General features: G+C 35.9%; 1 protein-coding gene across 3 annotated transcripts in view; it reads right to left on the reverse strand.

The window, feature by feature from the left end:
• Positions 1-19939, reverse strand: part of LOC145671397 (uncharacterized) — a 31568-nt gene extending 11629 nt beyond the window's left edge. Inside the window, exons 1-3 of one of the 3 annotated variants that reach the window (XM_081740521.1) lie at positions 19558-19924; positions 10950-11522; positions 692-3358 (exon numbers count right to left, since the gene is read on the reverse strand). In XM_081740521.1, the coding sequence (XP_081596647.1) occupies positions 2608-3358; positions 10950-11452 (1254 nt within the window). In that variant the 5' untranslated portion in view covers positions 11453-11522; positions 19558-19924 and the 3' untranslated portion in view covers positions 692-2607. Of the gene's footprint in view, positions 1-691; positions 3359-10949; positions 11523-19557 lie in introns of those variants that run through there. The other 2 variants (XM_081740522.1, XM_081740523.1) reach the window with 2 other exon arrangements.
• Between the last annotated feature and the right edge of the window lie 378 nt (positions 19940-20317).

The following is a 20317-nucleotide window of genomic DNA, read 5'->3' on the forward strand; positions in this document are numbered from 1 at the left end:
ACAATAAATAATAAAATGTTACATAGATACGTGAGTAAGGTATGTGTATTAAGAACCGTACTTCTCCATCGCCTCCATCTACTGCGCGTCTCGAGTTAACAGATATCAGTGATATCAGTATAGAACATGAACGAGATGAGGAAAGATTTACTTAATTTTCGTCGATCATGAGGTCACCGAAGATTGTGTAGGGCTACGGGGAAACTGAGGAGGTAACGTTCAGACTAACGCGGTCAACATTACTGAAATAGAATGTCAGCAGGTTTTTGCTACTTTCAATCTATTCAGTTCTTCTTCCAGCACTAGAAACACAAGGCACTTATATTCTCCAATTGTGAATATGAGAGCATTCGGAACCGTATGAAAGATTAAAGCCATGCAAGGAAGCCACGACTATTAAATCAAGCTCGGGGAAACATATTGCATCCAGGTGAGCCTGTATGGTCTAATTTCTGTCGCTTCCTCCCAAAACCAATGCAAATTTCTTAAGTACATAAAGATACCGCTATAGTACATCAATAACCCAAACACTGAGTACTTATAATAGTCATCGTAAGCATAAAATCATTTTATTAATTACTGTAGTTCGAGTATATATGCCGCTTAAAACAGATTTAAAACAGATTATTCATTTACAAGAAGATGCAATCCAGTTAAGCAGTAAAAGGAAATGTAATAAAGACATATGATGTATCGATAGTTTAGGGACAGGCCTGCTAATTTATTGCATAATACTATACAGATCTTACATGAAAAATAATAATGTTACTATTCACTAAATTACAATTTAGTCTTTAACAATCAAGTTAATTATTAATTGCAAAGGGAGATTTCTGTTATTTAAAGGTATTATATAAAATAATCAGATAAGTCATATCAAACTATTACTTCGACATCAGTCTGAAAAGGGTAGACTGTCTTTTTTTCTACTAAACGTCCGATTTCCCATTGAGCACATGCAAATTATAGTCATTTTTCAATGAAATAAAACCTACATTGATATTTCTTGTCTCGCAACTGTATAAATTAATCTAAATTATCGATAAATGCAGTTTTACATTAAAATTATACATATACTTTTTTTTTTATTTGGACATATCAATCACGAATATGAAAGTTTATGCCTCTTTACGTCCATTACCTATATAAATGATCTTTGGAATTCTGAAATAAATGAACATTTTCCTTTTCTAGGAACCCAGAACTCATGCAGACCGTGGCTTACCGACTTAACGTAATTATATATATTTTGTAACAGAACGGGAAATACAATCTCTTACATACCAAGTGCATAAATTTTCATGTAACCAACCAATTCTTGATGTCTTAGTTTGAATATAAGATCAATTAATAAAGCATTCATTTGAACAGCGTCCGAGGATTCTTTATTCACCTTATATTCAAGATCATACTTTTGATTCAGGAATGCAGAAATGAAGTATTCCTCAATATCAATTCAAGGAACACCTCTATGTAATAACGCGGATGTCGCCTCCCTCGTAAATTCCATGCCAGTCATATAGCTACCACTTTCCGTTAACCTACTTTCAAATTTAATAAAGAAAATGGAATGGAATGGTTCTAACTAACAGAAGTTTCACATAATATACTTGATACACTAAAGGCTCGTGGTATTTTTTCACAATAGTAAGAGAAGAAAAGAGACCTCCAAAAATTCCGACACACAAGTAATGATATCAGTACTTAAAAAATATATGTAAAACTCCATTCATAGGAGGAAACTATCTCGGACAAATCAGGCATTTTTAGAAAACAAAGTTCAACACATTATCACAAAAGGTAATTAAAATAGTGTACTCCTTTGAATACTAATTAGTTACTCGAATTACCATATGAAGATCACCCTCTGATTCCAGTATGCAAACATAATCAAGTTTTCCCATTCTTTAAGCTGATTCCTAGGACAATATACACCTTTAATGATTTTTTTTCCTAATACCAACATTTAAACTAAATTTTTGATAATTTATAATGCATTTTGTTTTCTCAAGCAATGTCTGCGTTGTAATATAAAAACCACACTCTGAATATTAGAATCTGCTTATTAACATTTTGGCACAATTTAGGAATGGTATGGCCCTTTACGTTCACGAGTTAAAATATGCTTTATGCAATTAGATTTTAAAACAAATGTATTTCGCAACGCGCAATATGATGTGAGGATTAAACACCACTTCCTTTGTAACTCAACAGTTGGGACTTTCTTCCCTCAAATCAATTTATGTACTAACATTTACGAGTGATTCATTATGGGAAACACTTTTATTACGCTGGCAACAACCAGGCACCCTTTTACGCCTTAAGAAATGAGTGTTTCATAAATTTTAAGTGAAGTCCCCATATTACTTCTCGTAACAGTGACAATCTGATTACAATGTATTCACTAGAAGATTATGAATTCAGTAGTTACTGAACGATATTACATCGTTCAGCTAGCAATTGAAATTTTCAACTCTGTAACTTAAATTCCCTTATTCGGAGTCAAATAAATTGCCACATTCGTTAAGTTTCAGTAGGTGCGTATACTAACTTCCGAACTCTCACTCAAATTAACTCTCCGTTCCACAGCTTCCAACTCTACGTGTCTTAAATGTAATGAGTGGTAACATGTCTTTTCAAAAGATACTTTTCAACAAATCCCTTGCCACACTGCTCACAGTAGTAGGGCTTCTTAATGCTGTGTCTGAAAGTGTGGTTTTTTAAATGATATTTGCGATTGAAACCCTTACCACACTGAACACAACAATAAGGTCTCTGACGCTTATCTGTTTGTGAATGTGTTAAGATGTGGTATTTCAAACTTTGTTTTCCCCTGAAATTCTTGTTGCACTCAAAACAATGATAAAGTTTGTTGTGTGTTAACATATGTTTTCTCAAACTCCGTTGATCTTTGAAAGTTTCCGGACATTTTTCACAAAAGTGTGGTCTTTCATTTGTATGTGTAAATATGTGGTCTCTCAAATCATGTTCACGAAAGAAACCTTTACCACACACTTGACAAAGGTGAGGTACGTTTCCAGTATGTTTTAATATATGAATTTTTAAACCACTTTTTTCATTGAACCCTTTACCACAGTCCATGCAATAGAAACGTTTCTCTTCGGCATGCGTGAACATGTGAACTTTTAAACTATAATTTCGACCGAATTTCCTTGAACACACCACGCAGCTAAAACGTTTTTCACCTGTGTGAGTTAACATGTGCATTTCTAACTTATATTTAGTTTTAAAACTTTTAGCACAATTTTCGCAATTGTATGAATTCTTCCTACAGTCACCAAATATGTCAGTTTCAGACTTTTCAAAATTAATTTCAGTAGAACTATATTTTTCGAATCTGTAATAAAAATTCAAGTGAACTTATTTAAAAATGGAAAACACATTCGGTTCTAGATAATCTAGGAGTACAAGTACTCAATAAATAATTTTCTATACAGCTACAACGACAAACCAAAAATAAATATCTTCGAAAAGGATTTATGAAATTGTAATCAGAAAGCCAAGTCAACATTTTAAAAATTACTATTGGGATAGATCACAAAATATATAATGTAAGCGATAAAATTCATAAACGAATGAAAATATAACTTTAGAATATAGATAATAGATATCATAGATTTCCAGTGGAAATCCTAGAATCTCAAGGTCCTTTATCTAACCCAGGGATGCAAATAAAAAAACAAAATTTTACTAGTCCAAAGAAAAGAGCTACTAGATCACATCCTAGTCTTTACTGTTTGAAATAAATAATATATTAAAAACTCGCCCCGGGACAGTGGGCGAATGGTTATTTGCATCACTAATCTAACATAATAAAGGTATTCCCGGAATTATTTAATCAGTTATTGTCTTTTTTCTAAATACACACATATGCAAAAAAAAAAAAGTTTTTTCTTGTAAATGACGTCTTACAATAAATGTATATATTCAAAGTAATTGAACCTTTTTTGTAAAAGGAAAGGATACTAGGAAATATATTTCGCTATTTTTTTGTTTAATCTTGGCATAAGAATTTAAATTAAGTGAAATACCTAAATACTTAATTAACATACTAAATATTGCACACACCACTGTTTTTTTTAACTATACAACGGCACAAAAATGTATACTACCTATATTCTAAACATTTATCAGATATCGTCATCTTACCACTATCAATGTTTCAGTAAAACTATTAAAACAAGATCAAGTAATATACTACCCAACTAGTACTCATATCTCGCCTTTAAAGAAAACGAAAAGTACCACTGAAATGTATTTCTATATACTTCTGTAAATTCAGCAATCAGATGAAAGTTTTAGCCATAATATTAAATCTCTATCCAAAAAATTATATCTATTATCCTGAGTTTTACCTTTAAAAATTTACTATTTCTGATGTGACATCTATATTTATATAGCTTCTACACAACAAGCAGGCAGGCTTAGTCAATTAGACATATCTAACAAAAATAATTTTAAAAAATTGAATAACCTTTAAAAGAAATAGACATTTAATACAAAATAACCAAATTCAGTAAAATTAAAATAAGACTGAAGTTACGACTAAGATTTCCCCAATTGAGAAATCCTCTTAATCTGTGAATATTTCATTTGGTGTACCATGCTCTTGCGCAGAGCACAAATAAAATAAGATATTAATTATGTTAAGACAGAAACCTTCAATCTATTAAACAAAGCATTCAGCAAACCCTATTCCAAAACGACGTACTTGACATGCACAAACCTGAGAAAGTACGTAGTAGTTTTGTACTTGATCTTTGTAACTAGTCAAATATATGTTTGTCAATTTCAGATGCTATGGAGCCTATGTCGTGTGTATTTAACAACATGACAGAGTCCCATATTGTAGTCACTTTTAGATATAAACATTCCTCACTTATCGACATGTAGATGAATCTTTGTACGGATCTCTCAAGATATCAGTCCTTAATATTTTCAATTGTTGTTGACGATTACAGGGAAAATAATTTCCATGTAGAAAGTCGTAGGAATTCAAAAAGATTTTCCCTAAACTTTATGGTCTTAAATACTGAAAGGTCGTCTAGGTATTTATAATCATCAGCACATAATATAAAAATTTATGATAATTTTCTTGCCTAAAATTTATATACAGATATGTTACAGCAGAAATAAACATTACCGACTTTTACCGAACTCTCAGGAAAAATAAAATATTATTTCAATTGCATTGTAACGAAATCGGCCTCTAACTCATAGAACGCGTAAAGACATCCTTGTCGGTATTTGCCAACTCCTGTCTGTTGACTTGTAGAGCACATGGCTGTTGTGTGAGTGAGTGGTGATATGGCTCCAGAAATATGACTTTAAAAGACCTGTTCTGTACCTCTTACATTCTTTAGTTCTAACCAAATAAATAAAGTGTATGATAATGGATTTTCTTGAGTCATGAAAACGTGAGTGAGAAACGAATGCTGTGTTGAATTGTAAAATAACAGACACCCCTGCTGCTGCGGCAAAGCTTTCCAATTCGGTATTGTAGATATCGGAAGACCAGGCATACACCCAAACGGTGCAAAAAGAAGTGCATTCGTTGGAATGATGGGAGAACACCGACTCAAAAAATAGCATCAGAAACCAAGGTTCAACATAAAATGAACACCATAATAATTGCATCTGGTAAAGAAAACTAAAGCTTGAGTTCATATAATCGGTCTCTCACATATCATAAAACGGAAAAGTTATTGTGATTCTGGATGAGGCATGGGTGTATATGCCGGAATGATATAAGAAAAAAATACTGTCGGGAACATTGTACGCAAAATACCTGGAGTCATCGTTTACTAGGAAAACGCGCCGTCATATGGGAAACTTATAAGTGACGTACATAGAATGAATGATATGAGACAGGAATTCACACAATTCCTTGCATAGTCCGCAGCAAAATCCCTGCAACTTGAGCTTGTAAATTTATTGTGAAGCGACGAAGTCTTTTGCTCCGAAATAAGTGTGCAAGGGAGGACACCGAGATTTCTTCCTTAGACGTTATGCCACTTAGACGTTATGTTAAATCCCTGGGCTGTTAGGCGTAGTTTCACAATAAACTTACATGCTCATGTTGCAGGTATTTTGCTGCGGACTGTACATATATTCCTGTGAAATCCTCTGATGAATCACACATAGATTTTTGTGATTTCCCGTTATCAAAAAGGAGCGCTGGTCATTGAGAGAAGAACATACTACACGGAGTTTCGAAGCTGTCTCTAAAGGAATGGAACAGACGTTTTCGGGGTGCTTGAACACAGTTTCCAAAAATGGAAATTGAAATGATGTGTGAGTTAACAGACAGGATCTGCATATCGTCTTGAGCCATAGGTAGTGTTGCTGTAAAGCTGGTATTGATTCCAATTTCGTTATCATTAGTGTGAAACTAACTTCAGTTACAATTTACAATCAAGTTGAAGTTCATTAAAAAGACTAAAACGTGAAAGGTATACTTAAAATGTTAGTCAACGTCAACGTACGAATACAAATACTAAGCGTTCGGCACTGCCCATACTTTATCAATTAAATACAGCGTGCCCAAAACGTTATGAAACCTTTAGAGGGAACCTCAAAAATTGTTTCGTTATAGGAGCTTAGTAACTCGCAAGGCTTGGACGACATTACAACCACGAACATTAATTGTTACAGAGAACTTCCACTCCGGCAATTATGCTTTGACCTCGAAGGGGCGTACGCAAACAAGTACGGAACAGATGCTCGAACAAATCCTCCATCAACGGCTCTACGACTATTTCCAGGAGACACCCAGTGTACTGGACGAACCGAAAACCGGTCCACCGCATTTGGGAACAAAAGAACAGTTGATCGATATCCAGCTGCAAATGTTGTGAGACCATGAACTCAGCACCAGGGCTTTCAACCCAGTTCCAGCAATCCGTTGCCATTGCACACACAGTCTTGAGCAAGGGATGAAATTGACAAGTACTCCACAAAGTTAAAAGAGGTCTACCAACCACTGCTGTGGAGACACAGATGCCCGAAAAAACTGTTGTCGTTGGTTTGTGGAATCTGTGCTAAAAGACAAGGAGCTTCATAATTGATATTGGACCGATGAAGAATGATAGATATACATTAGGGTGTGCCGAATTTTTTTTTTTTTTTTTTTTTTTTTTTTTTTTACTTTCGATTGGCCAGGCTGTGGAAAAGTTCACTCATGTCAGTGGTAGTCAACACAGAAAATTTGGATTATTTTGGTCAATCCTTTCCTTTGCCTCATGGAACTTGAATATTTTTATAACTGTGGCTATGCAACCTGCACGATAATACGAAGAACATTGTGCTGCACAGTTATTTTTGTTTTCAATTTCGATTGGCCGGGTTGCGGAAAAGTTGTCATTTGTCATTGCTAGTCTACACAGAAAATTTGAATTTTTGGGGGTCTACCCCTTCCTTTGCTTCATCGGACTTGAATATTTTTATTGTTTCAGTTATGCAACCCGCACGGCACTACGAAGAATATTGTACTGCACAGCTACAACCTTCTTTTTTCTCACTGAGCATTCTCAGTCTGAAAATAAAAGGCAAGAGAATAGTGAGATGCGAAATTGTTCTTATGTGGTTAAAAATTGTAATCAATTAGACGCAGAACTGTGTGTTAACTCAAGTTCTTCACATATAACGTGAAAAATATGTTGTCAAGCTTAATTCAAGTATATCGTGAACAATTCTTTTAGACCCGTTTATATTATAATGAAAATTTTAATCAAGTAATCTGATATAAAATAATTTTGACATCGGTTGTGCAATAATAGAAAACACACAACATTGTACACGAGACTAATACGTAAAGCATTGTTTTATAAGAAGTCGCAAACACTGTAATTTTATACATAGTCCAGTGACGATCAGCAATACCTTTTGAACATTTGACGAGCCGTTTTAACAGGTTTGTGTCCGCCAGACCTTCCGAAGGAAAAGCCTGGACCAATTGACATGCTACGATGGCTGACGACAGCTTCTAGCATTCTTGATTATATATTAACACCCAAAATCCCGAAAAAGCACTTCATTAGCTTGAATGGTACTTCAGCAAAGAATATGCACGAGTATCGTTTAAAATAAAGCAAAATTCATCTCTCACCAACGAGACGCGACGCTTGTGGCTACTCGCTCGATCAGCACACTTTTTTCCAGAGGAATTAAGAACAATCGTGTATACTGTGATTAGTTCCAGCGTTCACTTTGCCCATCCGGAAAACATTGTTGGCAATGATCACCAGCAGGAGCCAGGACATCCAAGTTTTAGTATGGAGAATAATAAAAAAGTGTCGGCAGAGAAAGAGATCCTGTCTACGTGAATTCGATGTTCCGAAAGTAAATTTAGACGCAAATAAATATCACGAGATGATTCATTGGTTCCTCACGGACGTCACGAATCATCATTATCAAGAGAACTTTCTTCGAGACAGACAGAAGAAAATATTAGAACGGCGGCTACAGCTTCTGAGGAAATTCGATGCTTCCCGTGCCTTACGCGGGCGGTGGAGAGTGTGATAAAAGTAGTTACAGAAGCGTCAGCGTCAGTGTGTGGAGAGAATCGAAAAGATAGCTTTATCAAGGCAAAATTAGTATCGAGAAAGAAAATGTAACGTTTGACTTCAAAAAAAAAAAAAAAAAAAAAAAACTAAAACAAGTTGGGAGGGTACAGGAACTCGATTTGCAGCCACCTCCTCGTGGTGGGTTCAGAGGATTATTCGAGTGTGTATCTCGAAACGAGCTAAGAGCTGCAAGGGAAGGTTTATCATCAATTCTTCGTGACCTACTGTATATTCATAATGTGTTTTGAAAACATCAATACAATTTCTTTGTCTAATTGATTACAATTTTTAATCACATAGGAACAATATGGCATCTCACTTTTCTCTTTCATTTTATTTTCAGCCTCAGGATGCTTCAGTGTGAAAAAGAACCAAAGGTTATAGCTGTGCAGCACAATTTTCTTCGTAGTTTTGAGTGGCTTGCATAACTGAAACAATAAAAATATAAGACCCATGAAGCAAAGGAAGGGGTTTGCCCCAAAATATCCAAATTTTCTGTGTACACTAAGAATAACACGAGGCAACTTTCTCGGATCCTGGTCAATCGAAATTCTAAACCAAAACAGCTGTGCAGCACAATATTCTTCGTAGTGTCGTACGGGTTTGGTAGCCACAGTTATAAAAATATTCAAGTCCCATGATGAGACAAAGGAAGGGGTTGATCAAAAAAAATCCAAATTTTCTGTGTTGACTACTACTAACATGAGGCAAGTTTTCCGCAACCCAGCCAATTGAAATTCGAAAAAAAAACAGGTCTACCCTAACATACATTCATGCACAAAATTCTCGGGTATGTACCACCTGACAACAAACATGTGCTGAAGGACATGCCTCTACACTCACAGAAACTTAACGTGTATTGTAAAATATGACGTAGTTGCTTCCAACACTTACCGTAGAAGTGGACAACATAATAAAGAGAAATATTTTACTATAAATTTGCGTCACTTATTGAAGTTATGTAGTATGCAATACTAATACGAGGGGCATATTGAGTCATGAGCAACATTTTTTCACGACTGTAATTTTTATTTCTAAGTGAAACTAAATACATCGCCTCAATGTACAGACCTCTCCTTCACTTTTCTGCATAGACTCCGCTGTTTTGCACACATTTCTCCCATCGTTCTGAAAGTTTGAAAACACCCTTGCGGTAGAATTTCGTCTTAACTGCCTGTAGACACTGAGGTACTGCTTGCCGAATATACTCCAGTGTCTCGTAGCGATGGCCTTGCATCTGTTCCTTCGCAAAACCGAAAACATAGTAGTCGGAAGTTGCCATGTCGGGCCTGTAGGGAAAAGGTGGAAGTGTTCCCTTCCAAAAGTCCTGATTTGCTTCATAGTAGCACGTGCACTATGTTAACGTGCATTATCCTGTTAAAGGATGATCTTTCCAGAATGTTTAATACGCAATGCACGATGGAGCTTCAAAAGTGTATGGAGGTAGCGCGCACAATTTATAGTTTGTCCAAGTTTAAGAAAGTCAACCAGAATGCAACACTACATTCCAGAAGACGCTTCCTATAACTTTCCCTCCCTCTTCGCTTTCTTCTTCGGTGATGAATTCAAGTGGTGCAATTTCATACTCTGTCCTTGTGTTTCAGGTTCATAATGATGGAACCAGCTTTAATCTCGTCACAATACTCGTCAAAAAGTCAACACCTTCATGTCGAAATCGTTTAAGGGTTTGAGCAGTCTCTGACGTCTGTAGTCCTCGGTTAACAGAAGTCGGACCCAACGAGTACAAACCTTCCGATAACCTAAGCTGTGAATCATTTCTTGCACCGCACTATGTACAACACCAAGGATTGCAGCGATTTCATTCACAGTGATACGCCTATCTCCCCTAATCATTTCATCAACCCTTACCTTGTTGCATTCCGTGGAGGCAGTTCGAAGACGCCCACTGCGAGGCTCATCTTCGATACTCGTGTTTCCGTCCTTAACATTTCACCCACCTACTATACTGGTGGCACCAATGCAAACATCTCCATAAGCACGCTGCAGTCTGCAGTGAATTTGACGCAGATTGATCCTGTTTAACCAGGAATTCAAACACAGAACGCTGTCAAAACATCGCTTCCCGCCGTTTTGGAAATCCTGTCTGTGGTCACGTGCTAGCAACAAACAGCATTAACGTCTGGAAAGAAAGAAAGAAAGGTATGTAGATTGAGAGCATATACTTGGTTTCACCTACAACTGAAAATTACAGTTGTGGAAACATGTTGCTCACGACTTTCAGTATGCTCCTCGTAACGTAATTTCAAATAAACAAAGGAAATGTAGATAACTACGTATTTTTCAAGTTACGAAGAACCAAATTTATATCAAACATTACCCTTAAAAAGGCTAAAATCTAGCTACCTGAAATCCTGAGAATAGCCAACTAATTCTCGAACATCATTTTCCTCTACGTTCTTCAATGATCCATATTTCTCATTTGCCGAACATTCCGTAAGAGATGTGCGGTCACTCAATTGTGTTTTCAAGAATTTCAAATTGCCGTGTAAATCTTCCACTAACACAGGTAAATCAGATATTGGCAGACGCTTGATTAAACATATGGGTTTGGAGGTAAGTTTCCAATCTGCTGGTACATTATGTTCATTACCTTCCAAACAGATCTTAAATTTGGGCATCAACGTATCTCTTAACATTGAAACTTTCAAGTCATTATATTTCTCCGTTTCATTTTCTGTTGATGCCTTACATTCCATATCTAACGTAGAACATGCTAAAAGAGGATACTTATGTTTCAAGTCATTAGTAACGCTATTATATAATTTACAATCATAAACTTCCATAGACTTATTTTCTACTCCCAGTTCAAATTTTATAGGATTAACAATCGTGCAATTCAAAGCCATGTACTTAAATAAAAATTTTCTGTACTGAATATTTCAGAATTTGGGCATCCAGTCTTTGAGGGAAAAAACTCTGGAAGAGAAAGAAAAATATAATTACATATACTTGTTAATAATTCAAACATATTTTATAATATCAATCATAAATACAAGAGAAATTTTGTAAGTTTATCAAATAATATTTTTGATTACTTGGATATGTGATTACGGAGGTAACAAATTTTACGATGAAATGAATGTACACAAGTATGACTTTCTTATCAATATGTTATAGTGTAACTTATCTCATTTTAATAATATTCAAGACAATTTATCATTTTATATAATTTTGATTCCTTTTTGAAGATAATTTTAGAATCCGTAACAACGATTATGAACCATACAAAATTCAGGTATATACAAATATAAAATAATCTCTTGGATACTACACCCGATAACACATATAAAATGGAAAGAGCAGCAGTAAACACTTCCAATGTTTACATCTTACACGTTTTAATTCCACAGCATAATTACTGAATGTATGTTTAAACTTAACAGCTTTATGCACACCTTACCTTACCGACACAGGACTGACCGCCTTCAAGCGATAATCATGTGGCACGTGCGTTTGGGTACAATTTCTGGTCTGAGTTGATTGCTCGAAGACTAAACATAAAAAAAGCGATTTAATTTCCGTTCCGTTAATCATAACTTTGGACAAGTTCGAAATATTCATTTTTCTTGTACTTGTTATAAGTGAGAAGAGGATTTACCTTTATGGTCAAAGTGCAGCTTCTTGCAGCAAAAGTTGTACAATTAAGAAATATAGAAGAACAAACCTTAGCTCACAAATAAGTATTATTCTATGAAGGAAGATATAATCATAGTGTGCATATTCCAAACACTGTGAATATTTCATTAAAACATTTCAATAACTGTGATAACACCTGATTCTTAGTTATTATAACCCCATCTGTTATTCGAGCTCCATTGTTATTACATTATTACGCACTTTTTATGCAAAAAAAATCATTCCCGGTAGAATTTTATGTGGTTGAGATCATATATTAAGTTGTTGGCTCAGATCTCAAGTAGCCTTTGTGTTCACACTATATTTTACGCTAACCAAATTACGTGCCATTCGCTTAATTTCGCTCTTGTACTTGAAACTCCAGTAATAAGGAAATTAACTCGTACAAACATATATAGTAAAAGTGTAAACATGACTATCAACCATGAACTCTTAACGTGTTGGCAGCAAGCTTCTATAGTAAAACAGTATTGCAAAATTGTAATTACGATATAACGTAGCGCCTCAATTTATTGGATGAACCAAAATTGACCCTTATTAATTTTTTTTTTTATTTATGTTATGAAGTGTGTGAATTCGATGTGTGGGGATAACTGTGAAAGCAATAATGAAAAAAAAAAATAAACAATTAAACGCCAGTAGAAGACAATTACCATACAGAAACTGATAGATACTACTGATTTTCAAACTGGTCAAAATTTTAAACGTCTTACATTTCTTTATTTAGTGTTGGTTTACACCCGTATACTATTCAATTCTATTCAACTGAATTAAAGTGCTCCATGTTGAAATACTTGTAATGTATTCCGCAATATTATGAATACGTTAATGCATAATCCCACAGGCTTTGATCTTTTGAAGGCTATATTTTAAGTTCTAAAATCTAGTAAGATCGTTCAATGTACTGAAATTGAATTATAATAATAATTAGCTCCTTGCATTCATCACCTCGATTACAATCAAAGAATGATGATGAACTTACTAGGGTGCATAAATAACTATTTATAACTGGAAATAGTCTGTCGTCTTAAAGAAAAAATATATGAAACAAAAGTAGCTTTTGCGATTTTCCGTTTTCAAATATTTGACAAGTTCTGTATATGTAATTTCCAAGTTACACAGGGAACCCAAGATTATTAGTAAATTAGATTCATAATATGAACGCCAGGGTTGGCTGGTTTAAACCAAGAAACGAAAAATGTTAATAAAAGTGTAAGTATTCGTAAAATCTTGATCAACACACTCCCGTATATTGTTCGTATTATATTCAGACCTATATTCCCCATTCTTTACTCGAAGAGATTATACTACAAAAACAACTTGTTTTTTTTACCAGTTTATGAATATTTCTTTTGTGATTTTTTTTATAGTTTGTGATTATTGTTATGCAATTGCAACCAAATGAAAATTCTAAATATTCTTTCGTTTTAATAATGTTTACTATTGATAAAATATATCGAAATGCTATACTTTTTGGGGGGTGGTCATACAAATCCCGCAAGAGTCATTTATTAAAAGCAGAAGTATCTTTGGTATATATTTATGTATAAATGGATCAGAGCCAAAGTGGACTCAAATAATTCGTATCTCTATTCACTTTTCTTACCGATATGCAAATTAAGTCGTTGTATTTCTTTAACTTGGACTAAGAAAAAGAGTAGTGAATTAACTTGGACTAAATTAGTTCTGTACTCTGCAGTACTTCGAAATGGCCCATACGTAATTCTGTATAATGGTTTCACTTGTGCAATTGTTTATTTTTTTTCTCCTTCTGAAATGACTCTTGACAATTATATTAACGAGTATGTAAAAATCAGTACAACGCATTTTTATCAGAAGTCTTTCGTGAATGAGTCGGCAAAAGTATCGCATTTGTGGCCAATTAGTCCCGGTTTCGAGCTCAAATGGAGGGCAATTTCTCCCGGACGTAAGCTGCTTTGGATTCTGCTTTAAGCTTATGTGACCCCTTCCAGCTTATGTGGCCCGATTGTCGCATAATAACACCACGGCGAAACAAACATATTTCTGTCTATATGTGATATAAATACATAGAGCAAATTATTTAAACCAAAAAAATCTGGTTTAAACCAAAAAACCAAGTTTAAACCGAAAAAACTGTTCGGTTTTTTCAATAAAAAACATGGTTCTTGTCAACCCGAATGAACGCCATTTTAGGTGTATTAAAATTTATGATAAAGCCTGTTAATTCAGAAAAGTAATTTCTAAGGAACATAATTATGAAGGCAACATGCATTTAATTCATTTGCGAACATAGAAACAGCGTTAAACTGTATGGTTTCTAACGATGCTTATGTAATGGAAACTACCTTGTGACCACCTAAACATGTTCGTGTGTCATCTTTATTCGCATACTTATAGTTATTTGTTCCAAAAGAACGCTGTGCGTGGACTTCAAAGTTCGCCCTCTTCTAACCTGGAACAACTAGAAATCTTGCTTTGGCAACCAACAACCTCAAGTTGGTGGTTTATTTTATTATTATTATTATTTATATTGATCATTTCAATTATACACAAACTTGCAAAACAGGTTGTAAGTACATTACTTATAAAATAAAATGAAATTTTTGAGTTTTACGCCCCACGGTTATGCCGGTTAGGCTAAAGCAGACGGTGATGATGAGTAATGAATGAAATGGTGGAATGAAGAGTGGGAGGAAACGGGAGAACTTCGAGAAAACCCACGCACACGGTGTTTGTCCACCACAAAGTTCACTTGGCGGGAGCAGGGTTTGAACCCGAGACCCCTAGCACCAGAGGTGAACGCTCTACCACTGAGCCACCGCGGCGCCCTACTTATAAAATAGAGGATGTTGCTCATCCCAGGATCAGGATGTACGAGGGAACATGCCAGCTGCAACAATCCAGAAAGTTCTAGGCACTTTTCTTTCTTACCTCCAGTGAAGTCATATTTGAAAGATGTATTTTATACCATCAAATTACAGAAAAGAAACAAGTTAGACAGGCTAGTTACGTTTTTCATGTATAAAAGTAATTTTTGTTTCTGGCATTTCAAACTATTTTTCATGCGGCATATAAATGAGTTAACAAGAAAACGCTGCAGTATATTTCAGATATCTACTGTTCCTAAACGTAGTAAGTTTTAATTTATTATGCACTTCGCTTCAAAAATTGGATTTCTTTATAACTTAGGCGAAGTTTGAACCAGGGAACAATTCTTTGGATATAATGACCGCACTCCTGTACTCTTGCGTCTTGAACACAAGAGCCACCTGTGTGTGTAAACCGAACAACACTAGTGCAACCTCTAGACTTTTTATAGACCAACATCTCTAAGCTTATTTGCTTACGATATCTACCGCTTCGAACGTACTGTTCCCACACTTTCAGTCCTCGCTAACTTCACAAATATGCCCAATATGTTATATGTTTATATGACTTTTTTACTTATCTCGGTGCCAGAAATCATTTCCCGTACATCCTGTATCGTTTCCAAGCTGCGATGACTATTTTCATATTCATTTCATTATAATTCAACAAACCTTGTAAAATTGTAACTGTCCTTATATGCAAACTGTGTTCCTTGTTATTAAAGTTATTTTATGAAGGAAAAACTTCAATTCTAATGAGAAATAAGAAGCAAATTATCAGGGTTAGCTGGTTTAAACCAGCTGTTTTTTTTTCAAAAAAAACAATTGGTTTAAACCAAAAAACGAAAAATGTTCGTAAAAGAGCAAGTGTTTGTAAAATTTGATGAACACATATTTGTGGGTTATCACGTTTCATTCCCGTATATTATAGTATTTTATACAAACCTAAATCCCCCATTCATTATTCAAAGATATTAAACTACAAAAGCAACTTTTTTATATAAGTTTATGAATTTTTCTTTTGTGATTTTTTAAGGGTTTGTGATTATTGTTATGCAATTGCAATCAAAGAAAATTCTAAATATTGTTTTGTTTTAATAATGTTTACTATTGATAAAATACATCGAAATGCCGTACTTTTAGGGGGGGCTCATTCGCTCATACAAACTTTACGAGAGGCAGTTATTGAAATCAGAAGTATCTTTGGTATATATTTATGTATAAATTGGTCAGAGTCAAAGTGGACTCAAATAATTCATATTCGTATCTTTATTCACTTTTCTTACTGAGATGCACATTAAGTCGTCGTATTTCTTTAACTTGGACTAATAAAAGTAGTAGTGAACTAACTTGAAGCAAATTAGTTCTTCTGTACTCTGCAGTATCTTGAAATTGTCCATATGTAATTCTATATAATGGTTTTACTTCTGCAACTGTATATCTTTTCGTCCTTCTGAAATGACTCTTGATAATTATATTAATATGTAAAGATCAGTACATCGTATTTTTATCAGGAGTCCTTCGTGAGTGAGTCGGCAGACGTATCGCATTTATGCCCAATTTGTCCCGGTTTCGAATTCAAATGTACAATTTCTCTCGGATGTAAGCCGAAAAGCCGTTTCGATTCCGCTTTAAGCTTATATGACCCCTTACAGCATAACCTTGTTGTTACATAACATCAAGGCGAAACAAACTTATTTCTGACCATATGTGATATAAATACACAGAGCAAATCATTTAAACCAAAAAAAAAAACTGCTTTTTTGTTGTTGCTCTTTGTTTCTAATCAAAACCATGGTTTTTGCCAACTTTGCAGTCTATGGTACCAAGGGACAAAATAACCGCTCTTGCTCTGATATCCTAATTCGAACAATCACCTCATAACTTTTAAGTATGAAGTTGAAATATAAAACAAACAGGAACATTTTTTAGCCTTTTAGAAATATATCCAGTTCTGTGAAACACAATATAAAGATTTTCCCTGGCCCTGGTGTAAGCAACTTTCTCTATACGTTTGAATGCGTATTTTCTATAGCATGTAAGCTTGAAGGTTTATAATAAATCTGTATGCAGTTGGTGGGCAAACACAAATAAAATAAGAGTTCAGAATATCTTAAAAGATGATCACCCCCCCCCCCCCTAAAAAAATGAACAACTGAAATAAATGAATGTACCAACAAAATAATAAGATACGTGGATTTCAAAAAAAGAAAAAAGTTCAACAGTTATATAAAGTAGTTCCTGTTATGTTCATATACAGTGCAAAATGTATTATTGTGTAATAAAGTAAAAATTATACATAATGTGCGTCTACCATACAAACTTCCATTTAAAATAATATTGGGTATACTTTGGTACGGTAGTCAAGTCGTCTACATAACTTTGTTTTGCAAAATTCATAATTTTAACTCGTAAAATAGAGTTAACGAACTAAAATACGGGAAGGTTCTAGAACACTGGTCCCCTCATATAGGTTATTAGCTAGGTTGGTTCCTTTCTGTATCAAATTTGATATGAAAGTTTAATATCAAATTCATATAGTATTGCCGAGCGAGCTTTAGCGAGTGAAGGCGAGTAAGTGCCCCGCAAGGTACGTTGTTTTGTGTCTTTATTAGAGCTAGATCGGAAGGGGGACCTGTGTTCTAGAACGTTGCCCTAAAATACTCATTGTGTAATTTATTCAGTGGCGTAGGGAAGGGGGGGCCAGAGGGGCCGCCCCCCCCCCCAGAGGTCCGACAATGTATTTTGGTACTTTGATGTTTGTAATTTTTTATATATTTTTATGTGTATATAATTTTTGTTGGTAATTTTTTCTATATGTACCTATAACAGCACTTGCCCCCCCCCCAAACATACATCCTGGCTACGCTACTGAATTTATTGTATGTGTTTTGGAATGGTTAGAGGGGCTGACCCCTTCGATTGTCTAGACTGATTGTCACCTGAAATTTATGGGGCCGCGGTGGCACAGTGAAAGAGCGATCACCTCTGGTGCATGGGGTTCTTGGTTCGATCTCAGCTCACGCCAAACTGAGGGTTGTTGTAGGCAAACACCGTGTGCGTGGGTTTTCCCAGTTTCCTCATTGGCTGCAGCAGACGGAGGTAGTGTAAAATGGGAGACCTCTCAGATTTTCAAAGAGGGCAAATTTTTGGTGCGCGGTTATGTGGAGTGAGTGTGACGGCAGTGGCTACTGTGTTAGGTGTGTAGCGTGGGACAGTGTCTAAGGTGACGGCCTACACAACACACGGGAAAACCACATCGGGGAAGCGGAACAGTGGGCGGAAGAAAATCATGAGTGACAGGTCACGTCGGGTATTAAAGCGCATTGTCACGTAGAACCGTCGTGCCACTGCGTAGGAAGTAACGGAGGAACTCAATCAGCACCTCCCCGCCCTGTTTCGACAATCACAGTCTTCCGCGAATTACATGACATGAACTTACGGGGTCGTGTTGCACGGGCCAAACCGCTCATCAGGGACCATAACGCTTTCGCACGCCGCAAATGGTGCCGCGACCATGTAATTTGGACCGTTGAGGACTGAAAACGTGTGATATGGTCAGATGAGTCATCCTTCACCCTATTCCCAACCACGGGCCGTGTTTATGTGTGGAGAACGCCCAAACAAGCTTATGATCTCCAGTGTCTCCGCCCAACTGCGAAACATGGCGGCGACTCGGTGATGCTGTGGGCCGCAATATCATGGTTTTCATTGGGTCCTGTGGTCACACTTAGCGGACGAATCACTGCCAACGATTATGTCGCAATTTTAGGAGACCACTTGCATCCTATGGTCCGGATGTTGTTCCCGGACAATGACGCTATCTTCCAGGATGATAATACACCCATTTACACAGCTGGCGTTGTTGCAGCGTGGTTTGAGGAACATCGGGATGGAGTTCAACACCTCCCCTGGCCCGCCCAATACCCAGATCTCAACATAATTGAACATCTGTGGTCCGTCTTGGAAACACGACTCCGGCGACTATTTCCACCTCCATCCTCTCTCACAGAACTGTCCGATGCCCTGCACGAGGAATGGTGTAAAATTCCACTTGCTACCATTCACGACCTCTATGCCTCCACCCAACGTCGCATCCAGGGTGTTCTGAAGGCGAAAGGTGGCCCGACACCATATTAATTTAGTAAGTTGCAATTTCGTTCAGGTGTTTCCATTTTTCTGATCACCATCTGTATAAGATCTCCAGTGTTACTTCACAAAATATAGCTGAGCGAGCGAAGGAGGTTAAACGAGGGCCCATTTTTCTCTACCTTTATCATAATTTAGACAAAAATAAGGTAATCAGTTCTGGAGCCATGAAACGAGTTAAAGGAGATACTAAATGCCACCCCATTCATTTCTCATCATCATTGTCTACTTTAGCCTACCCGGCACTAGCGTGGAACATAAAACGTAAGATTTTCTTTCATTCATATCACCTTACATTATTTTCATATTATACTTACGTTGTATTTATTAGTCTATTTTTCGGTAGCTTGCTCGTGCTGAAACAAATTCAATATAACTTATTTTTGTGGTGCTGTTTATAACCTTCAATTTTTTTACAATTGATAATTATAGTGCTTCGTTATGATATCTCTTCCGTTCTTATTGCTAAGAATAGTGCCTCCTTATTCTATTGTCTGAAGAATTTTGTAAGAAATTTACTCTTCAAAATTTAATGCCAAAAAAAATCATTACATATTACACTAACTTCACTTCTACTGTTCTACTTCACTAGAGCAGATAAGATCTCTCCCCCACTTATGTTCCCGGCCGGAACTAGTGATGGGTAAATTCCCGGGAAGATATTTTTCGGGAATATTCCCTGCGAAAATTCCAGGGAAGATTCCCCAAAATGGGAGTATTCCGGGAATTTATGTATAAACAAAGAAAATTGAATTCCATTACTACATTATGATTTCAAAGGTAAATTTGTTTCTTATGACCGTATAGCTTCCCTTTGAGCAGCGAGGCTATGTGAAACGAGGACGTACTGATTAACGTGGAATCCGAACCATATGAGCTCCCGCCGGAAATCGAACCCAGATCTTCCGCGCCAAAGGCGCAGTTGCTAACCGCTTTGCCACGAAGGAACTCACGCATAAATGTATATTTACTTACAATATGTTCTACGCAAGTAAATATGTGGAAAATTGTATAGTAAGTCCACATATTTTTAACAATAAGTCTACTGAAACTGCTCTTTACTCCTTTCTCTATTTT

The sequence above is a fragment of the Thermobia domestica genome, chromosome 15, assembly GCF_964235325.1.
Source record: "Thermobia domestica chromosome 15, izTheDome1.hap1.1, whole genome shotgun sequence".
NCBI classification, from domain to species: domain Eukaryota; kingdom Metazoa; phylum Arthropoda; class Insecta; order Zygentoma; family Lepismatidae; genus Thermobia; species Thermobia domestica.